At 44.8% G+C, this 25,733-nt stretch overlaps 1 protein-coding gene across 1 annotated transcript in view; it reads right to left on the reverse strand.

Annotated features, from left to right (window-relative positions):
- Positions 1-25,733, reverse strand: part of syne2b (spectrin repeat containing, nuclear envelope 2b) — a 116,318-nt gene that overhangs the window by 12,405 nt on the left and 78,180 nt on the right. Inside the window, exons 93-110 of the mRNA XM_070842460.1 lie at positions 25,462-25,638; positions 24,795-24,950; positions 24,547-24,690; positions 24,203-24,373; positions 23,662-23,795; positions 23,373-23,577; positions 22,563-22,745; positions 22,001-22,108; positions 21,158-21,312; positions 20,166-20,315; positions 19,988-20,080; positions 18,978-19,209; positions 17,942-18,136; positions 16,299-16,424; positions 14,874-15,029; positions 12,127-12,285; positions 10,999-11,165; positions 1,631-1,793 (exon numbers count right to left, since the gene is read on the reverse strand). Of these exons, the coding sequence (XP_070698561.1) occupies positions 1,631-1,793; positions 10,999-11,165; positions 12,127-12,285; positions 14,874-15,029; positions 16,299-16,424; positions 17,942-18,136; positions 18,978-19,209; positions 19,988-20,080; positions 20,166-20,315; positions 21,158-21,312; positions 22,001-22,108; positions 22,563-22,745; positions 23,373-23,577; positions 23,662-23,795; positions 24,203-24,373; positions 24,547-24,690; positions 24,795-24,950; positions 25,462-25,638 (2,874 nt within the window). The remainder of the gene's footprint in view (positions 1-1,630; positions 1,794-10,998; positions 11,166-12,126; positions 12,286-14,873; positions 15,030-16,298; positions 16,425-17,941; positions 18,137-18,977; positions 19,210-19,987; positions 20,081-20,165; positions 20,316-21,157; positions 21,313-22,000; positions 22,109-22,562; positions 22,746-23,372; positions 23,578-23,661; positions 23,796-24,202; positions 24,374-24,546; positions 24,691-24,794; positions 24,951-25,461; positions 25,639-25,733) is intronic.

Below are 25,733 nucleotides of genomic sequence, written 5' to 3' on the forward strand. Positions count from 1 at the left end.
GTCTGTCATCTGTCTCTTCCTCTTTTTCATGGAGCATTTCTTTCTTCTGAAATGTCCCTGTCCAAACTCAGACCGGCTGCTCGGCTGCCAATTTGTCTTGCAGATTTCAGGTGTGCTTTTTTTTTTTCTTCTGTCAATGTGTTGAAGAATTTTGAGATAAAAAAGAAAAGAGATTTTGAGATTATTAGTGCGTCAACACCCTCCTCCATCTAGTGAAATGAATGCATCTGTGCTCTGACCAAACAATCCATCAGAAAACTAGAAGCAGAAATATGTAAACTCTCAGAGAACCTGTGGATCCTCTAACCTGGACAAAAAAAAGGTTGTATGCCGTCACTTTTTTAACAAAAAGAGCAGCATTAAACACTCCTCCTGGCATGTTTGACAGATCAGAGCACTTTCAAAGTTCAGAATATGTTGAGCGTCTCAGAAAAGCAGCGTTGTGGTGCCCAGCCTCTGAGGGAGGCACGGAAAGACCATTTTCATGCTTGCTGTGGTGTTTGAGAGGTAAATGTTCTTAAATAATCCAGCGGCAGTGCCACAGGAAGAGGTGAGACCGGACAGAAAAGAAGCCGCAGGTGAGGTGAGGAGAGATAAAGCGTGTTCATCCTATGTGGCGAAAAGAAGGAGCTTAGTTTGGTGATTTATACATTATGTGCCAAAAATGTCCATCTGTCACGGATGTCTAAAGTAACTGTCCCATCATCCTACACTGGCAGACTGTTGGACGATACACAGACACACAAATCCAGATGCTTTAAGGATAAAACCTCTTTGGTCTTGAGTCTCTCTCTGAACCTTTCCTTTCCTGCTCCTCCTCTTACACCAGAAACTCTGCTCCTTTTAGTAGAGCAGCAGTACAGCAGAATACAAATGGACTAACACTCTAAGGTCCATTTCCTTTCTTTGAGTCGCCAGCTGAGGCCCGACTCTCAGTGCATTTACCATCTCTCAGCCCAGTGTGACAGCTTCCTCCTTTACAAATGTGGCTCTTCCTGCAGCTTGCTGCCATTTTACTTTGCAGAGTACATTTCTCTACTCTTGTGTTATTACGCTGTGGACCACTACAGGGTGGCTGCAACATAAAGGGTTTAAAAGCAGCCGTGCGTCACCCGTGTGTAAGGTTCCTCCTGCCCTACAATTCCCTCTTTCCTCAAAGTGGTCTGCAGTGTCTGAGCTCAGAGTGGAGTATCCATTCTGCCCTGTGTCTGAGCTGAGTAGTTCTACAGAGGCTCCACATCGTTTACCATCTGAAAGTTTTCTTTAATTGTCTTTTATGTTGTAATTATTACACATTTGTTCCTTTTTCCATCAGTTTGGCTTAAGAGGAATGGCTTTAAATACAGTAACACCAATCAGTGAGACAGAACCGGGAACAAAATGCTGTGCCACAGTTTCTGAATTTAACATCAGAGCAGAATCTGGACAGGTTTAAAGGGCAACTTAGCAATGTCTTCCATAAAATTGGGAGCAAGAGACAAGAAATGTCCGACTATTTGGTCCTTGTGTGGGTGAAGATCCTACCATTCCCTTAATGCACCTTGATAGTAGATAACATGGTAACATGGCAGTGTCTTCTGAATTGTTCACAAGGTTTGTTTAACTGAAATGACATTGTGCCGTCGCCCACCTGCTGCTCAGCCAGCTTCCTCTGGATCTCCTCGCTGTGGCACACGTTGTAGACCACCGGCTTGGCCAGCTCCGCCTCGATTCGAGACAGCCACGTCCGCAGGTTGCTCATGTTCTTATCGAGCTGCTGCACCGTCACCAGCGTCTCCTTCAGCTTCCTCACCCTGTGGGGAGAAGAACATCACGTTACGGAGGGCATTACAGCAGTTTCTCTGTTCACGAAATATCTAAGTTATTGATATAAGATTTCGTTTTGTCATGGCAACACGTACAAAATCACATTTCAGTATTCAAACAAACAATTTCCAAGAAGGTCGCACACTCTGAAATCCAAGTTAGTAGAGAGCGAAATTGAAAAAAGCAACTCTGCAGCAGTAACTGAAGGAAAAGTCTGAATTGGGACACTGTGAGATGCAGCATGAACAGAACCTCACTTCACAGGGCGGAGACCATCCACAGGGAGAATCACACCCATCACCCTGCCATTGTTAGCACAACGCTGGTCTCCACACGGCACATCATCACGGGAAGACCATCGTCTGGGAAGTGCTGCCACCGTTCTCACGTACATGACACAACAGGAGCCATTATAGCCGAGCGGCAGGCTGACCTACATCTGCCTGAGAGCTGGGTGTTGTCTGAGAGAGACACCGCATTCCAGTTCAGCTCGCAGGTCAGTGACCTACATCAGTTCATTCGCCTGCACGAATCAACACAATGCTCAGAGGGTGACAGTGCAGCATAATGTGACTGCAGCCGGCGACAGCTCCACCAAACCCCACCCCGACAGACCGCCGGTGTGTGTGTGTCAAGGTGGAGGCACTTGCACAGCAGCAGGGTGCTTGAAGTTTCAGGTCCGCTTTATGTTTGATCCTCTGAGTTAACAGGGACGGAGTGTTTACATACTGGAGCTGAAGACTGTTAACATGTGTACTAGTGGCACAGAGTAAACTAACATAGTCAAATGTTAACGTATTTCTAGGCATATAAGCTTCCTCCCACAGTCCAAAGACTCTAAACTGCCCATACGTGTGAGTGTGAGTGCTTGTCTGTCTCTGTGTGTTGGCAGACCAGTCCAGGATGTACCCCGCCTCTCTCCCACTGTCAGCTGGGATTAGCTCTGGCCCCCACATGACCCTTAAGAACCTTTAAGCTATACACTAATTAAAAACACTGATATGAAATCATTAGGAGCGAAGTGATTGCAAAAGCCAAGAAAAAAGGGGAATGATAGAATAAAGCACTTTCGAGTTTTGAATGAAATGTTCGCTAGTGTTGACCAATTTATTCTCTACTTTGCCGTTCAGAGAAAATCTCTGTGGTGTCAACTTTCCACAAACAAAGAAAACTGACTACATCTTCTTGTAGTCCAACTGAAAATGTTTAAATCACCAAACAGAAGACAGCAAGATTATGTTCGGTGCATTCTCAGTTTCAGTGAGCAGGGTCTGCAGAACGACGGCATCTAAATGAAACCCATCGCAACAGACACTACTCACTAAAAGTTAGGGATATTCAGCTTTCAGAAGAACTTAATGTGACCTTCTCTAAACCTTTGAATGCACATGTCCAACTGTTCAGTGTCTCAGTACTTTCTGCACCAGCTGCTGTTCTCTAACAAGAAGCTTCACAGCAACATTCACAACAGGTTTGATCCATGAATCCACCAATACATTTCCTGCTTCAGTTAGAATTGGTATTTAAACAGTCCTCCTCATCCTGCTGTTCACATTCTGACATCATGAGACCAAGACGACACCTAACAGTTGATCAGCAGCACCTCAACACTGGAGGCTTCAAACAGGAAGTCCTCAGACGGAGGTGTTCACTGAGCTTAGAGGGTCACAGAGTGTCATCAGGAGGTTGGAACAGTGATACAGAGACTGGAAGAGTCACAGAAAGGAGAGGAGTGGACGTCCTTTGGCCACGTCCCAATTTATTGAGACACTGAACATGTTTTGTTGTGGTATACCCTCCACTGTTGGTAGATTTTCTTCAAATAAATTGTTTAAGATGAATAAAATCACCAGTGCATGCTTCTACTTAAATGTCCTACTTTCATGATATAATATCACTGTAGCATTCACTTTTTACATTTTCCATATATTTCACCTGAAAGTCGAATATCCCTAACTTTTAGTGAGTAGTGTATGTGCAGTTTAATGGTAACATTAATAACTGATGTGTAGCTGCATGGGTGCATGTTTCATACCAGCTCAGACGCTCTTCAAGGCGTCCAGCATCCAGGTAAACCAGCACGGCTGAATGATGCAACACAAGACAGCAGAGCAGCAACAAGCAGCTGTCATCACACACACCACGTCACTGAGGAGGCTGTGCTCTGCTCTACTGTGTGGCCACACTGAAAACATGCTGACTCTGCAGTAACTAATGCTGGATGGATGCTCCTGCCCTGTCTTTGGCTCCTGATGCATCAGCACACATGTGTTAGTGTGTGCATACAGGTGGAAGCTCAAGGTTTCACAGCTCTACAGTGGGGACGTGGCAGAGAGCTCCATCAGTGGTGTTAAAAACATAAACATAAACAGGCCCACTGCATCAGAACATGCACAGCCACAAACACAAGCTGCCCCCAAGTAAAAATACCAGCACACACTCGTGCTCGCAGGCTGAATTAAACGTGCTCAGCGTCTCTGCCTGCCTACATGCCTGCACCGACAAAGCCCAGCCCATCCCCCTTCACTCCTGCCCTTCGTCTCTCCTCCACTTTCTCCTCCTCCTCCTCCTCTTTATCACAACAAAACGCGCGATCTGCTCCCTTTCTACCCGTCTGCCTTCTCAGCCAGGGGGGGCTGGGGCGCGATGGCGGCTCAGGATCAGGGAGAGAGAGGTACTTACAGGCTGGTGAGGAGGCTACTCCATGGCGATGGCTCATCCGCTAGCAAACACTGCCCCCCCACCAACCCGCCCACCCTCCTCCATCCCTCCCCTCCTCTGCAGTCTGCACATCCCCTCCTCCTCCTCCTCCTCCTCCTCCTCCTCTCTCTCCAAACATCTGGATGCAGTAACAGGTTCATCAGGAGCTACTTTATAAACATGTGTGACTGACTCTCACTCTCAAGTTGATTATTCTTATTGATTAATATATTTGTCATCAACTAAAATGTCACAAAAAGAACACGACTGATTCCCAGAGCCCACGGAGACGTCTTCTTGTCTTCTAGTGACTTGTTTTGTTTGACCGACAGTCCAAAGCCCGAAAACAGGAAATTTACAGTTAAATAAAACAGAGAAAAGCAGCAAATCAAACAGTGACAATTCTTTTCTGTTAACTCATCGACTAACGAACCACTTGTCTGCTTCATCATTCTCTCTTTTCCCTCCTCTTCTTTGGAACTGTTCTTCTATAGCTCTGTTAAACATGTGAATTTTCAGTGACCATAAAGACTAAAATATATTCCTGTTAGTTCACCGTTCACCTTTGAGACACAGAACCCCAGAGCGCGGCACTAATCACCTTTTTGTTGTTTTTGTTTGTAAAAGTGTAAGATCACTGTCCTGCAACAACAACCAGAGCCAGCCAGCAGGAACAAAGCACCAGAAGCCCATTAAAGTTAGTCCAGGTCTTGAGCAGATTACAGGTGCAGCTGTCGATTGCTGTTACTGTTATTGGACACGACATCGGACAATACCGCCAACAGACACACACACACACACACACACACCCAGCGGGGGAACCTCCGTCTGGAAAACCTCCGTCTGCCACCTTCTTCCAATTCAAATAAACCAGCCTGGGGGTCAGTAATATATAACAGGACCGAATGATGAAGACCAGTTAAGGCCCCCAACAGGTGGAGGAGAAGAGGGAAGAATGAGATTCAAAGAAAGAAAACAGACGTGTAACTCTAAAGCCCTTCTCAGACATTATCAGAGTTCATTCAGATCACTTGATAGACGGGACGGGATGTCGTCTATTTAATATCCTTCACTTTAATCTGATGGCTTCACTTCAAACCTTTTACTGCTTGTTTTTTGATTCACTGAAGAATGTTTGAGTTCTACATTTCACACACAAAATGAGGGGCAATAAATAGAGCAGATGATTTCTGACACAACAGTGTGTGTGAAGTGTGTATTTTATTTATATTTATTATAATTATTACAAATATCTAGAGGTCCCCAGGTAATACTAGTCCCACATGAACAGGGTTTAATACAGTCTGGAAAGAAACACACATGCACACACACTCCAGGAATCCTAAAGGAGACTGAAACCTGAATGCTCTGGTCTCTAACTCATCCAGTACACAAACCTATATTTCAACTTCACCGCCACACAAACAGAAACATTAACTCCAGCTTTCGACTCACTGCCGCTTCTTTACACTTAACAAATCACCGTGGTGACGCCAAGACACGATCACCATGACTACCAGGTCTAGTACAACCACCGGAGAACAAAGCAGAGCCATCGTGAGTGAGTGTCCTGTTGTTCTGATGTCGGCGGTAAACTGCCAAACAACATGACGCTAAATAAAATGTGAAAGCTCCATTTGAATTTAACGACTCAACAAACTGCAATTTAGAAGCAAAACCAATAAAAGGAGCAGATTTGTTTGCTGCACCAGGTGTGAGGAGGTGGAAACAGGAGGAGAGGAGCGGGGAGACTGCTTTTTAAAGGCAAACATCTGCCTCGCGTGCATCTTATTCAGACAATGAGGTGAGAGGATGGTGGCCCCCGGTGGCCCCCGAGGCCGAGGGCCCGTCGGCACAAAGGCTCATGTCAGCAGACGGCAGCTGCTGGGCCGGGTGACGGAGCACCCGGTTTGTTTTGGGGGACAAAGGCGAGCAGCGGGCCAGTGTCAACGAGTCTAATCCCTCAGCAAGTCCAACCTCAGCAGTCATCTGCCGTAAGTTAGTGAGGCGAGACGCAGACAAAGGCCGAGTGACGTCGCAGTCATCACTGACTCGGAATCTGCTCCTCTGGATCCCCGTCAGCGCTTCTGAAAACGTGTGACTCGGTGGTGCAGGACTGTGGTGATGAGCCAACCGATGAAAGCGCTGACTCACTTCATGTCTGCACAGTGAACTACTCCTGTGTGAGTCTGTGGAAGGACACGTTTAGAGCCACAGGTGCTGACTTTAAACAGTGAGATGTTTCGGGGTGGACTGGTTTTATCACATCTGGTCAAATATCAGGCCGGGAAAAGTCTGCTCAGAGCAAAGTGTTTGAGCCTGGATTGTCTGGGAGGGGGGCAAAGTAAGGGACTGCTTACAACTTCTGTTAGTGGTAGAAAGATAGAAAATAAAAGACCAAACTAGAATATAAAAACAAGCTCTAGTATCTCCTCAGTGGGACAAAAAACGAGGGCGGGGTGTTGATACTCAGTGCCTTTAAAACAGATCTAACTGTCACCACAAGTGTTCTTCCATGTGATTGGCCAAATCCCACATCACTTTACTTTACTTTATTCACTTTACTTCATGTTAAGTTGCACATTTTGTAAATATATTTATATGTTAGCAATAGTAGTTTGTATTCATATTTTATTTTTTATCCTCTTCTTTTTCTGCTCTTTGGCATCAGTGTGGATGGCAAAGCAAGATTTTCATTGTACAGGGAAACCCGTTTCTGCACTGTACACATGATAATAAACGCTTTGAATCTTGAATCAGCTACAGCCCATACAGTCTGTGGTGAAGCCGTTGTAGTGTATGCGATAGAGTTAACGGCTCCCCGTGCCGTTAAAATGTCCAATGAGCATGAATGCAGAAAATGAGGAAGGATTATCTCACACTAAGAAGCAAAGTTTAACCATGTAACCTGTATTGCAGCCTTCAGGTACCTTGTCACCGTTAGTGCTGCTGCACCTTTAATGTTTAGTAGTGGTTCTGTGGTGCAGAGGTTTCATATCTACTATGACTGCGACCAGGAGAAACAAACTGCTGCTGAGATCAGGAGCTTCACTGTAATCAGCCTCTAGCAGCGCTGGCTGTGATTGGCTCAGAGAGGAGGGGCGTGTCCTCCCTCAGCGTGCGAAACCTGGGTGGATTAGACTACTGGGAGGTTACGTTAGGGCTGAAGCCCACTGATCTACAAAGCTACTTTTAGCCCTGTCTCTGCTTGTTATCCACACACACACACACACACACACACACACACACACTTGTTGCTTCAATCAGTCACTGTGCTCAGAAGCAGGAACACATTGTTGTGATAGAAGCTGGTAGTCATTGATGAATTGCTGGTCATTTGTTGCTCGTGTTAAACACTGAATGTATCATTTACCTTTTACTTGATTCCCAAACTGCTCTGGTGGTTTTGAGGCGTGACAATAGTAAAATGGTTCCCTGATCACGGTAAGCAGCTTGTGTGGAGAGACACTCCTCACGTTTATCGGCTTAGTGGGATCTCACCTCCTCTCCACAGTCTCAATCCCACAATGGGTTTTAGCTCTCAAGATAATCATCATAATATGATACCTCTTACACATATTCAGTGCTTTGACGTGGAGCTATTTTAGTGTTCTTCCACCTTGGTGTTGATATTTTGGGGAAAGCCCTTCTCTGTCTCATTGTGCACGAAGATGGGTTCATAAAGTTGAACACAAATTGGTGAGGAAAAACATTTTCCAGCACCTTACAGCAACAGCTCCAGGTAAATCAAATATATAAATAATATCCCAAATAATTCATCTCTCTTTTATCTAATTATTCCATTTCTTTATCTAAAAAGCAAAATACTCACTCAGATAGTGATTTAATATATTAATGCAATTGGAACCTTGAAAACACCCCAATAAGATTCAAGCATTTTCAAGGATTTCCAGCACCTGCATGAACGCTGGGCTGATCTCAACCCCATCGAACACTTTTTGGGATGAACTGGAACAAAGCATCAGAAAATGAGGTCTCAGAAAATCTAAAGTGACAACTGCACATTCCCTCACAGACACGAGGCTCGTGCCTCAGCAGCGGCTCATTAACAGGCTTAGCCTTGTTACGCTGGTCAGTCCCTGAGGGGACGGGAGGGGGGCAGCTGAAAGGAGAGGAGGGCAAATCCACCATTGTGTGTCGCGCTCCCTCTCCACTCCGCTATTGTTAAAGACAGAGGACACGTCTCTGACTGTTGGTGCAAAGACACTCGTCGGCTCACTTTGCTTTGCTTTGATTAACCAAGTGTCTTGTGACCCTCAGTCTGACAGCTTAGCAGGTGCCTCTGGTGGAAAATGATGCTTAGAGACACTTGTGAGGGGAACTGACTTCATCATGCTCTGCCACAGTGGAAACACTAGAAAATAACTGTCCTACTGGGGTCAAGTGTGTAAATCACATGTTCAACACAGACAAGCTTCAGGCTTTTAAGAGACTGTAACTGTGAAATGATCATTTAGACCAATTAAAGATTCAAACATTTATCAAGATGAACTTATTGCTAAAATATCTCCTTTGAAATAAAGAGAATCTCCAGCCTGAGGAGAGACAGAGTAGCCATATGGCAGATCTAAGCCAGCCATTCTCATGCAGGATAAGTCACCTCCACCCCCTCCACCCGGACAGGTTTAACCCATCTGGCTCCATGAAAACACTAAGTTCAGCTCAGTTTGCTCTGGTTTGGATTTTATGAAGTTGCCCTCTACTGAACATTGAGGCCTCTGTGGTCACCAAACAGCCGTCAGTGAAAGTCTGCTGTCCTGGTGTTTGTCCCAGTAATTGTTGTGCACTGCATCCATTCTGCTGCACAGCGAGGACACGGCCAATAATAATGACTGTTGTTTTGACGGGAGAGCCAGCTTACTGAGGGAGAGGAGGACAGAAAAACCTCCCCTAATGCATGATACTTGTTTCTGAGATCACCCATGTTCGTGGTGAGAGCCCATATTTCTCCAGAAAGTCAGAGCGCTCATGTTATGGCACACTAGAAGTGACACATCAGTGCTAAAAGTCCAATTACGCAACCTTTTAGTGTCGAGTCCTGTAAAAACCTTTGAATCACATGGAAAATGTATTGAACATGTACCGTGACCCTCCCTCACCTTTGTGCTCCCTTTAAGGCCCGAGCACTTGAAACTAACTTATGTGCAACACTACTTTGCTGCAGGTGTTCTGATCCGACTTCCATGTTAGAACTATAAATGGAAATAAGAGTGTGAGAAGGCACTCCTGGTACAAGATAGCTTGTTTTGTATACATGACTCTGTGCCATATTCTACTTTTACACTGCCTATCTGTCAATTTGTCTCCCAGTGAGAAGTGAAATAAAAACTTGAATGTAAAATAAAAAAAATGTAATGTAACATGAATGAATGTTGAATTCCTGATGTGTCACATGACAGCCACTGTGGATGAACAGGAAGTCAAACTCTTAAAGAAGCCCGTTACAAACATGAATCATCTGTATGCTTCAAGCAAAGTGTCTGACAGAGAAAGAGAAGGATGAAGCTCACAGTCCTCACAGATCTAATTCGAAATATAAAGTGGAAAATGCTGTTTACATGATGAATCTTGTCATATTTGGACTTAATCACTTTCACTGAGTACAACCAAGTGCAACACAATGGATGTCTTCCAGGAGAGACCGTCTAAAAGTGTGCATCTACGATTCATCACTCCAGCAGACACACAGAGTTGTTGCAGAAACTGTGACCGAAGATCTGACTGCAGCCTTACAGCGTACAGACATGTTTTGTGTCCTTGTCCCTATCAGTCACAGAGCATCAGGCTGTAGATCAGCGGTTAAACAGGCACTAAGCTGATGCGTGAACATTTCAGCAGCTTCCATCACACGACCACGGATTAATAACAATATCACTCTATCCTCTGTCGGCTCAGAGCTTTTCTACTTTAATCTGCAGCCACAGCTGTGCTCTGCCCGGCCCTGGTCTCAGATGGGAAACCGGCGACACACAGATAGAAGACAGACAGGTTGGACTACAGCTGCAACAACGGGGGGTTTGGACCTCAAAAAGAAAGAATCAACTGGTTTCATGGGAAAGTTAAAAGTGCAAGGTTGCTGTTGCTTCTCTAGCAGTTCCCAAGAAGGACTGTTCTTACAGTTACTGATCAACAGAGTCACATGAACCAGAGTTATAAAATAAATATATAAAAGATGAGATAAAGAGATGAGCTTTCCCATGAGAGGCCGCCGTGATGCAGCACACAAACCACACAGTTCGACACTCAGCAGGTTTTGTTAACGTGAGCATCCAACAGGTGACAAGATATTTTACCCTGAAACACAGTGATGTGTCAGCAGACCTGAGCTGCAGCGCTGCTGTGGCTAAAATGACACAGATTCATCCATCTCGAACCAGCCTCCATCAGCTGCAGGGTTAACAGAGTTTTCACAGAGACACAGCTTCTCCTCCGTCTCTCTCCCCACCATCTCTCCATCCCCTCCCCTCTTACCTGGCCTCTATGTGGTCAAACAGATGCTGCCAGCGGTCGTTGATGTCCTTCAGCTTGTCGTTGATCTCCGTCTCCTTCGTCTTGTTGCTGGCTGTGATGAGTTGTTCCCCGAGCTGTTTCAAGTGGGTTTTATTCTCGCTGAACAAGTTGATCTCTTCCATACAGTCCTGAAGGAGGAACACATATCGTTGCCTTAAGTCTGACATCAGGCACAGGGTTGATTTATAATCGTTGATTTAACATTCCCTCAACTTCTTCATGTAAAATGTTTAATTTTAAGACGACTTATTACAATTTCAACCAGAAATGTGGATTTCTGTGAGCCTAAAACAAGCTGTTCCTGAAAATGTTAATACCTTTTCCACAGATTACCCATCTCTTTAGGTAAAACATCAGACTGTCCTGCCAAGAGTCTGTGTGCCGGGAGCAAGACACTAAATTTAAAGCTCCGGTGCCTGAAAGGGTTTAACCCCCCCGCCAGGGCAATAAGTTTGGGTTTCTGTGAGAGCAATCTCCTTTACTGCCGTCCACTCCCCTGCTAGCCGGCGTAACAAATGAAAGGGGCCGTGAGCTCGATACAAAACAAACCCGCGTGGCCCTGCTGGGGCTCAAACAGCTGTCGTCTCTTTAACAATCAGGGGGGAATTCACAGCGTTTTGAAAAGCTGCGACCGTCCCTCCAACACCCATCATGTCCCAACACAGAGCAGCTGACACAGCCAATAAACATGGAGGCATTATAACACATGATCACAGAACCAAACCAGATGTGGTTAAAACAGATCTGTGTTATTTTATTTATGCAGTCATATCCGTTCTTTTTCCCCTCAATGTTTAAAGGCTGTTCATGCTCTCTGTAAAGGAAAAACTAACCCATTTTTAAAGACATCATTCTAATACTGCAGACCAGTGGGACCAACAACACAGCCTCCTCAACACTGTAAAGTCATTTCTCCACATATTTGTGTTTATGCAGCCTGATTAAAGCCTGAAGTGCCTCATTCGCACATTAAGCTTTGATCACCAGCTCTGATGGAGGATGAATATGCAGCCATCTGAACGTGTGAAGTAGCTTTAATCCAATCGTCAGGCCACCTTCAGTATCTACTGTCCCCACAGGGGCTCCTACCTTCTTCAGCTTCTCCACCATCTCCTCGATGTTGAGGTCGGAGCTGTGCGTCACCTTGTTCTCCATCTGCGTCAGCCACTCACACAGCTCCTTGTTCTTCTCATTGAATATGATCCATGCGTTCAGACGATCTGCGATCTCCTGTTTACGCAGAGACACCTGAAGGAGAGGACAGGGAGAAAGAAAGGAACTAAGCTTCATCACTGCAGGACATTTACTTGATCTGTGTCTTATTATTAGAGATATTATTATTATTATCAGGTTGGAAATGGTGCTGACTGGCTTCTTGTTTTCAAATCATCGTGCCTGAATGACATACAAACCCATTGTGCCCAAAACTCCAGAAACAGAATCAGGTATAAAAGTTCTGACTTCATATGTTGCAAAGACGGTTTTAGGGCTCTAGCCATAACATATGGGGCATAATTTGGTCTTAATGTGAACAAGCTGCAGCCTTGTTCACAGTTAATTACTTGAGAGTGCTTCAGGCTTGACAGAATAACAGGATATCCTTCTAAAAAGGCTCTCAAAACCCAAATACGCTGAATTGTGCACTGTGATTAAAAGCGCAGCTAAGAGCTTCAGTGAACCAAGACCGGCTGTTAACTGGCAGAGCGGCAGTAAACAACTTATTAGTGGCGTGGTGTCGTAGGAGCAGCAGGAACATTGTCAGAAACATGGCGAAGGAGATCTAATTAACCAATCATCTAATCATCGGCTGTCAGACTTCCACCAGAAGTGGTTGTACATGAGACAAACAGATACACCAACATGATTAAAGCATGTAATCATGCCTGTATACACATGGGACAGTCTCCTCCACTGCATGGGAGACGATCCAGGTTCTTTTCTAGAAGTGGGAAAGTTACCAAAGAGTCAAATACACTTATTCTAATGTGCCTCACTCACTGTCCAATGAAGGGGCTTTACCTAATCCAACACAGGGGGTAGAAATCAGCCCATTACTGCGTTGCGTCCCAGAGTACAGGGGGGGGGCAAATGTGTTTATAGCTGATCCAAACAGTCGCTCCCAAAGGCGGGGGAAAGCCTGCCATCACAGAGCAGGGGGAGGACATGAGCATCTTTTAAAAATAGGGATAATGGCGGATAGTCTTTGGATAGAACAGCAAAACTTCCTTGTTCTCTTTGCTTGTTATAAAAATGAGCCACTTGTCCGACAGTGAAAATGACGTCCAGAATACGAGTGCAGAGGAAGTTATGGACGAGGATTCATTTTACAGTGTTGTGGCTGACTCAGATATTCAGCCGTATCTATTTGAACAAGAGTATGGGCCAAAGTAACGCAGCGGAGAGGCAGAGGCTGGAAGGATTTACGGGTTGGGCGTCATACGCTCACCCACAATGCACCCTGGGACATGTGAGCACAGCTGGCACAGCTCTGTGAGCAGAAGAACTCTTTCTTTCTCAGTCAATAAAGCACCCCGAGCTATTCAAGGATTAAACTGACTACATTTAACATCAACACTAATTGGACATGCTCATAAAACATGGTGACATTTCCCTTTAAGTATAATTAAGTTAACTTCCCCCCTCCAGAGCAGAGCAGCAGCACACCGCTGCCTTTAGTGAGAGGCTTGGTGTGGATGAGACAGTCAAACTGGGCTACATGTGCAAACACACAAGCAAAGACAAACAAACACTCAGACAGTGAAAAGTAAAAAGTGAAAGTCCATATGATCTCCCATCATCCCCCTCCCCTCCTCCTCCCCCAAACTCATTTCAATACAAAAGCTCTTCTTCCTGAAGCCCCTCAGCTCATTACAACATTTCTCTCCTGTCACCATCTGTTCCCCCATCCCCACAATGCCCCTCACCCCCCCCCCACCTAGGCCCCACTCAGACCTGTTGGTCCCTTCGGTCGCCCTAAAAAGAAGATTTACTAACTTAACTCCTCATTAAAGGCTTAAGACTTTTACCAGACAAAGAAACTGGGAACTGTGGGCTGAACACAGGGTGTAGATTCAAAAACAGTGAGGTGAGCGTACGTCACAAACATGTTCTCCTCAAAAACTAACTTTAATATAATAAAGGAATTTAAGTTTGCGCCCTGAGCCGTTTACTCGCTGCACCAACTTTCACTTCCCTGGAACAGTCTGAAGAGCTAAAGCGTCTCGTCTGACCTGCAAAACACACACACACACTGACCAAACACACACTGAGTGACACACATGTTAGTTCTCCAATGATTAACAGTCCTGTCGCTTGGTTTTCAGTGACTGTCTGAAAAAGGAACGCAGTGCAAGGAAAGCACTTTGACACTTCAGGTTTAGACTGAGCTGGTGTCACTTCCACAGGGTTTGTTCAGTTTTTTAAGAGCACAGCTGAAGCACTTTTCAAGGTATCTAAATAAAAAATGTCCAGACTCTGAAAACCTTGAAGAATTCCTTTATACCCACAACAATCAAGCAGCAGCAGCAGTTCCTTTTAGCATTGATTGTATGTTTTGATCTGGATTATTTTATGCTTGCTCAGGTTTAGTATATTTGAATTCATGTCTTTTCCAAACCTTAAAAACATGATGGATAAAATCAAGCACTTTCCAGACTTTAAAGATTTTGAATGAGCCCAATGAAATAACACAGATCAGCTGAGCCACAACCAGCAAAAGGTCGGAGGTGAAATGGAAACGCTGTGTAACTATGAGGGATGAAAGTAAAATGAACACTCTGGTGCTTTATGAAGAGATGAGAGTTTGCAGCTCCGTGCATCAAACCCAGCAGACTAACCTTGAGGCAGAGTTCCTCCCACTGGCAGTGCAGGTGCTCCACCTGCTCCTGCAGCAGCAACACGTCGTCGGCGATGATGTACTGGGACAGGTCCGTCTTCATGGTGCTCAGCTCCGTCAGGCTCTCAGCCCAGTCCTCCAGGGAGTCCTCGTTCTCCTGCATACCATAACAGACGGTCAGGGACCCCCTCCACAGCTCGCTCTCTCACAGCTACTCCCTAGTGACGGTCTCTGCCCGGCCCCTCTCTCTTTCTCTCCCGGTCTCTCTCACTCTTTTCTCTCTCTCCCCGCCCAGGGAGAGGATTAAGGGCCGCAGCCTGCAGGCCGGACCGGGGGAGGGGTGACTGCGGAGGGGGAGGGGAGGAGACTGAGGGAGGGGTGGAGGATGAAGGCGGCGATGGGTCAGAGAGGATGAGCTGAGTCGAACCTGTTTCAAACTTGACTCTGCTGCTCTTTTGGAAGTCTGACTGATCATTTCCCTCCAAACATAAAGTGGCTGAAGGCTCCAGGTCTGTTTGTAGATCTTCTTCTTCCTCTCCTGACACACTCACACCGACACTAACACCTCTTATCTTCAGTCTTTAGGTTTTCATGTGGTTTTGTTTTGAATATTTACCTTCTACAACCAACTGTCACTGTACACTGATAGATCACACTCTCATCTTCAGAATGTGGTCATGAAATCAAGATGATCTTTGAAACTGATGAAACCAAAACAAGCAAGAAAGTAAAATAGGAAAATCTGTAGAACTATAAATTCAAAACTATCCCCCTTCTTTAATGCAGTCAGTCATGGCCATCGATGATGTGATCCTTAAACCATCGAAAAAAAGTTTAAAGCTGGTGAAAATGTAATTAAAAAAGAGAAAGGGGGAAATTCCCTTTGCAGTGCATCCACTCTGTAACTTTCTTCCGTGTCTTTTCCCTCCTGTGTTTGTCTTGATTGTGGAGTCAATAACAAACACACGAGGACATTGTTTGCCGTAAACTACGATGACGACAACGTTAAACCAGATGATCTTTAAGGGGGCAAAAAAATCTGGGATCAAAGTGGTTTAAAATGACTTTCACAGAGAACAGAAAAATGTAAATAATCATTAATCAGATTTATTACTGCTCTAAGCTGTGAACATCTCTTAATCAGTGCATCCATGGAAATTCACTCCTACAAACATTCCTGACTGAACACATCACAGTCAGAGCTGCTACAGAGAAAAAGTGCTGTTAATGATTCATTCAGTCCCAAGTTACTGAGACAATCAGCCTTTGCCTCGACCCAGTGAGGTTTAACTCAGCCAGTGAGATACTGTCCACTGGATGTTTGGTGCACAGAATCATTCTACATGTACTTCTACTACTACTACTAACGTGTGGGACTTTTCCTCGTCTCATTTGTGTTTGTGTGAGCGGCTCTTTGCAGACGTACCTTGTTGAATTTCTCTGCGCTCTGCAGCTCGTCGTCGCTCTCCGGCATCGACTGGTTCAGTCTGGTCTTCATGTCCTTCAGCTGCAGCGTGCTGTTTCCTAGTCCTGTCTCGCAGCGCTCCCAGTTCTGTGACACACACACGAGAAATTCAAAACTCATTGATCATACAGATCAATACAACGGTGATTGGCTGTGAGAACATCACATGTTTTTGACTTCCTCAACACGTCCACTGTCATTAATTACAGCAGATTGGATTAACTTGGCCACTCTCAGAGGCTACAGCGGCCAGATGGAGGAATGAGGCGTCTGCTCAGGCTGGATAAACAAAAACACAACTCTTGCATCAGACTCTCGTCTACTGAACCTGCAGCTGGTTCAGGACAGCAGAGAAGATGTGGGTTCAATTTGGTTTAGCTCACATGTGAAAACTTGTAAAAATGTTTATTTTATTTGACTTCCTTCTTTATTTTGTTTATATTTCTATATAAAATAACCAAAGAATTCAGATTCTGTATGAAATCTCGACCCTCCGTTTAGGAACCACTGCATTAGAGAATAGAAGTGGAGGACTGCGGCCAAACTCTTCTGCCAAATTATCTTTTAAATTCAAATAAATACCTGATGAAACTGAATCAAGAGAATAAGGATGAACAGAAAGTGATGTGACTGTCCTGCATCGTTCTCCCTGCCGGACACACAACAGATGAGGTTTCTATAATGGCACCGATTGTGTTTATCGACCAGAGGCCACTGCTTTGGTTTCATACGATTCAAATTCACAGGTCAAACATATGTGGGGAGAAGATGAAATCCTTTGTTAGGAGATGGATTTATTATTACATTATTATTATATCATCTTCTTGCCTGTACTAGCAGACACTGATATTCTGTACATTTCTGTTACGGTCAGATTTGTCTTGAGCTACGCGGCTGCTCTCTGCTCTGTATGTGCTCAGCTGTTGTTATAAGAAACCATGGATGTATAGACTTCATAATTTACAGGGATACTTTACAAAATCTATGTTTTTGTAATGTTTAAATTCAAACATATTCACTCATTAGGCTGTTGTTCTGTTGTTCACCCTGCACTCTGAGAGGAGACCACTTTCCTGTGTCAATAATTGAAGAGCAGTCTGTTTCATGGATTTGGTTCACTGTCATGTCAAGTTCATGTATGTTTGTTTGCTAATAAGAAAACAGGAAGCATGAGTGTGTGTGTGACATGAGCGGAGATGATATGGTTCTTCACAAGAGACTATTTGAAATGAACAGAGCCAAAACATCCTTCGGTGGGGCCGGAGGCCAAAAGCATTCTTCACATAGTTTGTCTTTTCCAACCGACAGTCAAACAGTCAAAATGTTCAAATGCACAATGATAAAAGGCAGAAAATCAGAAAAACTAGAAGAACCTTTGTGCCCCCACAGCAGACCAGTTCTAGGCCGGACCAGATCCAAATAAGGCCAAACACGGCAGTGCACTCCCACACTGACAGAGACCAAGACACATCCAACACAAACAGTAGGTACAAACGACACTAACAGAAAAGTGGCTTCACCTACACCATGTTCCTGAAAGCATCACTTTAGCAGCAGCTACAGCACAGAGAGTTATGAGAACTTGACAGGGAGTGAGCCAGTACCTTGACGATGGCCTCGGTGAGGTCCATCCTCCGGCCCAGCAGGCCGTGGAGGTTGTCCCACTCCTCCTGCAGCGTTCCCAGATCCGTCTGCAGCTGACTCTGGGTCTCCTCGTCCCCCATGGAGAAGAGCTGCCGGCCGACGTCCAGAGTGTGAATGAAACAGCACTGATACCTCTGGAACAGCAGCTCTGTGTGCTGAGGAGGAAGGAGGTAGAGAAAAAGGTAGAGATGATTTTAAAAAAAGGAAAAGGGGACGAGAGAAAGAAGACCAGTGGTGATGGGTGATCTTGTTGGCGTTGGACTGAACTGGGCTCTTTTATTTGTATCCTCACTCACAATCAATGCAAATCTCATCTCCTCTTTTCATGATAATCAAAGGCTGACAAAGAGCCAGAACGGAAACTCTCAGCTTCATCGCTCCCGCCTGGCTTTTGATGTTAAATGTAATCAGCGACAGTCTTAAATCTCTAATCAGCCCCCAAGGACGTGTTTGCTGTCCTGCCTGTGTCTGCTTGTAATGATAATGGCTGAACCAGTTCACAAGCAATCACCTCCACCTTTTAGCGGAGGTCTGAGCAGGGAGACAGAGGTGGGAAGTGGCCTTCAGTCGAGCACTGTGCTTACTCAAAGTACAATTTGTTGTTCTTGGGTAGTTAAATTTAGTTTAAAACATTAAATCTATCAAATATGGAAACAAAGTGAGAGGAAAGCAGTTATTACTTGAACTGTATATAGTTTTTCTTCTATAGCCACTGTTTATTTATCTCCTTTCACTTCCTATTTATCTATTCATCTATTTCTTTTTTAATCCTGGAGGTGAAAGAGCAAAGCAAGACTTTCACTGTGCGGTGAAACATGTTTTCATCTGTGCCCATAAACTGAGGAGACACTGAACTTAATTGCCACCACAGTGCTGATGCTGGCTGAAAGTCACTTTGTCACTATTTTTATGTCCCTACTAAGAGACTTTGTGATTTCCCTGCCTGGACGTCACTCTATATTCCCTGATATTCCAGCCTGCCACCGTCCGTCTCACCCGGAGGTCCTGGAGGGAGCGCCGGAGCTGCTGCAGGCTGCAGCGGGCCGGTCCGGCCGGGGGAAGGAGGGTGTGTGTGTCCGACAGGAACTTCTGCAGCTTCCTCAGGCTGCGGCTGTACAGGTGCCAGTGCTTCACCAGCCCCTCCACCAGGGAGCGCCGCTGGTCGGCCCGCTGCACCGCCCCCTGCCAGTGCTCCCTGAGCTGGGTGAGCTTCAGGATGAAGTCACTCCTGGGTAAGTTCAGACAAGTAGATTTTATTCTCCGACTAAAAGAACTTCTTTCAGGCTCAGTGGCACAAATTACACAAATATACTGTTCAGGGTCAAAGGTCATGTGTTTAAGTACAAAGTAAACTTTAAGTCCGAGCATGTAAGTGATAATCAATTATCTCGTATTGTAGCTTATCGTCATGTCATTAGGAACTTCCTGTCTTACTGTTGCCTGTGCAGGACTTAAACCATTTGTTCCCCCCTTCCTTCTTCTTCTTCTTTCTTTTTTGTATTCTTCAGTAGTTGTCCAATTTGTGTCACTTCCTTATTGTCTCATCTGTGTCCGTACGAGTCAACGTTTTGTTTATCAAAGATATAAATGATGTCTGGCCATGTGAGCCTCTTATCGGACAATTTTTTTATCTCTTTGTTTTCTTATCCTTCAGCTTGGTGAACAAACAGTGCATGATGGTTGTGTGTGTCAATAAAAAAAATATCAATAAAAACAGTATCACCATGAAAAGGCTACCATCAGCATGTCAAAATGCCTAAATTCAAAATCATTTATGCTAAAACATTTAGCCTTTTAAGTAAGCTAACAGCTAATATAAGCATGTGAACATGCACACAGGCAGCATGTAATGACTGATTAGTATGAACTTGTGAAAGGCGACTGGATCTCTTACCACTTATTGGTCGCCACTGATCACGAGCACAAAATGTCCCAGTTTTAACCCTAATTACAAAAAAAGACAATATTCTGTAATATTTCTTATTGAAAGTGGATGTTTCTCTCACCTGTCCTCCACCTCCCCCTTCTGCAGCAGATGGAGAGCCTCAGTGATGACCGAATGGAGGATCTGGTGACCGATGGACAGCTCCGCCTGAAACCTCTGAAACACCGGGACAGATCAGGGTTAAACCTCTGCGTCTGCGGCGTGTCTGTTTGTTCATGAGCGTGTTCGGCACGTACGACACCTTGTGTGTGCAGAGCTGCTGTCTGAGGCCGGCGTACGAGCCGGCCACGTCCACGGCCAGACTGTCCTCCATCCTCTGCAGGAAAGACATCCAGCTCTCACACTGGTGCTCAAAGCTCTGCCGCCTCAGCGCCTCCGTCTGCAGCTCACTGCACAGCAGACAGAGAACAACACCTCATCTCACACCTGCACCGTGTGCTGCCCTGCGCCAGACACATTCACCCATTTCTCACTTAAACCACCAATTTCTACTTAAATGCCTTTTGGAGTTTCACTTTATACAAACTTCACTGTCACATTTTGGATTAACCCTTGAGCTGTGTGAAGTGTTACACAGCCACTGCTTTCACATTTACATTTACAATTTTAGTACGACAACAAGGTTTTGACCTTTTGAACATGGTATTTATTGAGATCTGGGTTATCGGGAGAGTCTTGAGTCACAGGACCAGTAGAAACCTGCTGATTTCCACATTACATTTTAAGTGCAAACAATAAGGTCACCAGGATACGACACAGAATACATTAACAGAGCATGAATTAAGAGAAGGAGGAAGTGGAAGGAGTATGCTTTTTAAATTTACTGTTGATTATTTCATCACTTAATCAGTTCATTCTCTGGACTATGAATTGTTTGGAAGCCAGAAAAATAAAAAGAGGGTTTTGGACTGTTGTCACTTTGGACTGTGGGACATTGTCGCTGCCATTTTTAGCCATGTTGTGATATTTTATGGACTAAACTAAACTGATTATTTGTATAAAAGAAAACAAGACAAAAACCAATAGCTGGATCTATAATGAGTAATATAATGAATGATCTATAATCCTCAGTTGCAGCCCTAATAACAACATTTCCATGTAGCAGGTCACAGTATCAGTGGAATGTGTGCAGTTTAATATCATATTCTGGTTTATTTTATACTGAAAACACAAATGGTTTCTGTCTGTATCACCAGTTTTGTATAATCCTGTTGTTTTGTACAAGTCTGACCTGCAGGCCTCCTCGGCTCTTGTGGAGGCGTCGGCCCAGCGGTGGTTGAGGCGTTGCAGGCGGCGTGCGGCAGCGTCGCCCAGCGTCAGGCTGCGGCTCAGCTCATTCAGCACATCCAGGTCAGCAGACAGGCCGCTCGGCTCTAAGAGGCCAGACTGGAAACATATGGTGGCATCTGAGACTCAGAGGGATCACAGCAGTCTGGACCGCTTCACACATGACATCAGCAGAGCACCAAGTGCTCCTCTGTCCCCATTCAGCCCTCTGTTACTGTTACTGTTCTCTAGTTTTTCTGTAATTTCTCCTCTCAGACTGTCACAAACTCCTTATTGATGGCCTGGAGCGGCCTTTTAAAACATCTTAAGGCCTGTTAGAGAACTAAGAATCTTATTTTCTTAAACGTCTGCTGGATGTGATTACTTTGACCTGTAGCAAACACAAACGAATTCCTAAAGAAATTTGAGACTGAAAGTTCAGTCTCGACCTTGAGACAGTAAATGTCCAAAGAATCTCATCACAAAGTCTTTTTTATAGCCGTTCTGAAGCTTTTCGACTTTTACACCAACACAGACGATAAGTGCGATCAAAGCCTCCAGAGCAGCTACAAAATGGACTTTGTGGTGACACTTATTATTCAATAATCACTCAAATCATGAAAAATACCGGGATAAATCTTGAAATAAGCTGATTTATACCAAAAACATTTCCAGCTACAATATAATCAACATAATAACAATTCTAAACATCTTTCTTTCGAGGATAAAGTCTCCTGTTCAGCAGATTAGTGGGGAAGAAAACAGAAGAGGTAGCAGCCCTACAGTCATTCATAAGCTCAGTTCGTACCTGCTCGGCCTCATTAGCCTCATTCTGCAGACGCTCCTGCCAAAGCTCCACGCTTCTCTCCAGTGACTCCAGGACGTTTCCAAACTCCTGCAGCCGCTCGAGCTCCTCCTACACACAAACATGACACACGGCCATCTGTGTCGTAATTTATAGGTCAGTGTGACACTTAGTGCAGGTGGCACGTTAGGAAACCTGAAGCCATGCAGAACTGTGACATCACAAGGTATGTCCTAGATAATGTACCAGAGCGTAGAAATCTAGCTTTTATTTCACTTTACTTAAGGAAATACTACTAATTATACTGTGAATAAAATCCTTTTAGATAAGCAATAAAACATCAGGTTTTAATTCTAAATGGTTACAAACAGCCACAGGCTACAATAAAAAACTTAAATTTAAGTCTTTAAACATGAAAAAGTCACTTAAATCATTGAGCCTGTTTACCTGACAGCTCAGATCAAACATTGTCCTCAAGTCAAATATCTCATAACATCAACTATCACTGTGAACAGCTCCCTAAGTCACCCTGGACACGTCCACTCTTTCATTCATGAAGGCGTACCTGCAGCTCACACAGCTTCCCTGCCAGGGTCCGGCTGAGCTGCTGGACACCACGTGACAACAGGCGGCTCTCTGATTGGACCAGACTGGTAGCTGAAGGTTCCAGGTGGCTGATCAAGTCCTTGGAGGCCTCCAGCACCCCCTCCAGGTCAGACTGCAGAGTGTCTGTGCTCTCCAGGAGACTCTGGAGCAGAGGTGGACAGCACAAACGAGCATAAGATCTGGCAGGGTTAGGGTATGTGTCCAAAGTCAAGAAGGAACTATTAAGCTGATATCTGTATAGTACTGTGATTTGCAAATACTGTTAAAAAACTAAAACCTTCCTTGCTTCCCATAATGACCAACATAAAATCAAAAGAGGCCTTTCATTTGCATTTTGACGTGTCCTCATTCAGAGAGGCTCAGCTCCCGACAGAACATCACTTTTAATGTTGAGAAGTTTTAGAAATAGAAGAGCTTCCCTCTCCAAAGCAGTGAAAAATAAATGACCAGACAGAAACGTCCACTGGTGAAGGACGAGGATGAGTCATTGTAAGAGAAAAACACATTTTATGACTGATGATTTTACTTTTTACATCTTTAAATTTCCCTTTGGCCACCTCCTGCACCACTTCCTGCTAATGAAAACTGAACAAAGTTTAGTGATCAATGTAATGATGATGACAGTAACGTTCAGACAGATTAAGTGTTTCAGTCAAGGTTTTAGGAAAAGGAACAATTCACTCTCCTAAACATGGAACAGAGTCAGACTGCTGCTCTTGTAAATCTCACACTTTCCCTCTGAGTTTCTGTTCCGTGTTCATTTCTTCACCTGGATATTGAGGATCCTGGCAGCGACCTGCTCCACAGTGTTCCCGTCTGCAGCTGCTCCGCTCACCGCCGACTTGGCGTCCCTCCTCAGGGCCTGCAGCCGCTGGGAGAAAGACGCAGCGAGCCGGGCGTAGACCTCCCAGACCTGCAGGACGCCACGACTCCGCTGGAGCTGCTGGTCCAACGCTCCGGACACCACGGTCCACCTGGAGGACAGGAGGGTGATGGACTGATTGACTGAGCAGTGTGACTGTGTGTGTGTGTGTGTGGCTGCATGCAGTCTGTCCCACCTGTCTCTCCGTCTGTCCAGCTGCTCTGTGAGCAGGGCGGCAGCAGCAGGACTGATGGCGTCTCTGAGGGACGAGACGGTTCGACTCAGCTGGTCCCACTCAGCCTCTGAGGCTTCTGTCTCCTCATGAAGATGCTGCTTCAACACAAAGTAAGTACGTCTATCAAGTACTGCACTTAGGTATGATTCTGATTATGAATCATGATTATGATTCTTATACTTCCACTTCACTGCCATTCAGAGGCAAGTGATGTATATTTAACCTTACTGTATATATGGGATAACTTAGGTACTAGTTAGTTTGTAGATCCAGATTAACTGTATTATAATAAACAAATAAACGTGTATATTCTGTATATACATATTCATGCCTGTAGGAAACTGTATCTCTGATCTCCTTATACATTAATTAACTAATTAATTTATTCATTATGAGTTTCTTTTTCATCCCGAACATCAGAAACCTTTCCTGGATGCCTCCTAGCAGGACAAGCTGGAACGGGTGAATGATATACTGCATGTGTGAGGGGCACCAGTCCCACCTGCAGCTTGTCATGGAGCTCTGTGTGCGCCAGCAGGGAGAGCTGAGGGCTGCCATGATAGTGAAGAAGCTGAGACGTTCTCGTCGTTTTCAGCATCATCTCATTCAGTCGCTCGTCCACGCAGTCCCACAGCCGCTGGGCCTCAATCAGCCTCTGCTTTACTGCTTCGTTCTGTTGACCAACAGAGTGAAACAACCTCACAGTTTAATAATGAATGAGTATAAATAAATTACATGCATACATTTCTGATGCTTCAGTCACAAACAGAAACTAACAAACACATCACTTGTTTCTTTAAAGCCACCAAAACATCTCACTGCCACCTTTTCCTTGGAGTCATGTACCTGCTGAGTGAGAGCTGCACAGGCCTGGATGGATTCATCCGTCGCACACATGAAATCACAGCTGCTGTTTTCGCCTCCAACATCAAGTTTGTGTCTCATCTCCTGAAGAGCTGCAGACTTCTGCCTGATCTTCTCCTCCAGATCCTGACATACACGGACAAAACAAGGAGACAAACTCACCTTAAAAAAGAAAAAAAGGATATGCAGCTTTTTGTATTTCTTGCTTCTGTGCAGGTGGGACCTCTGACCTGGCAGGTGCTGATGCTCCTTCGCAGGTCGGTCCGACTGCAGGGCGTCTGAGCTGAGTCCATCCAGAGGTTCTGATCTGTGATCCAGCTGTTGATCTGCTTCAGCTGGACCTCCAGCTCCACTCGGGCCCTCAGCTCCTGCTCTGCCTGCTGGATCTGAGCACCACAAACCACAGCAGGTCAGACACTTTCCTCAAAGTGATGAAGATTATACATCATTAGTGGCTCATTGTGTACTGAAAAGAAATATTTAATCATGAAACAAGAACGTTTTAAATCCCTGATCCCACTATTAATATAGATCCAAATAATTTGTATTAATATTTTTATTTTTAAGGAGCCAAAACACAAATCTTCAAAGCCTTAAAGGCCAAAACTGACATTTCACTTCTGAGCTAAAATGGTAGTCGATTCGTTTTTTCTTAATCTCTAAACTGAATGTCTTTCTAACAAGTAATCTGAATGTAGAATTAGAAATATATGTATTTTCTACAAATGGCTCCTAGACATGTAAGTTAAAGTAATGTCCCTTTTGTTCTGAACCTTTATGAAATGTATGGGGATGAAAATAGTGTGATATGGTCAAAAGCCCCCGAAAAATACTTGTTAATTGTTTTGCCAAACTACAATTTCCGAGGTTCCACAATTTCACGGCTTGATGTCAGACCTGAGAGCTGAGAGCTTCCTGCAGACTGATCCACCGATGGTTCAGATGACCCTGCTCCTCTGCAAACTGGTTCTGTTCATAGCGCTTCCACTGGTCCTCCCCAGCACTGCACGTCTGTGGCGGCTGGTAAATGTAGTCCAGTGTGGCCTGATGGGCCAACATCTCCGTGTGACACTCCTGAGAAACATGTCAACCAGACAGACAAGTAAACAGACTGAGGAACTTTAGTACAGCTTCGTTTAAAAAGCTCTGCGGGCTGAAGCCCTGAGGAT

The sequence above is a fragment of the Pempheris klunzingeri genome, chromosome 13 (assembly GCF_042242105.1).
Source record: "Pempheris klunzingeri isolate RE-2024b chromosome 13, fPemKlu1.hap1, whole genome shotgun sequence".
In the NCBI taxonomy this organism is placed as follows: domain Eukaryota; kingdom Metazoa; phylum Chordata; class Actinopteri; order Acropomatiformes; family Pempheridae; genus Pempheris; species Pempheris klunzingeri.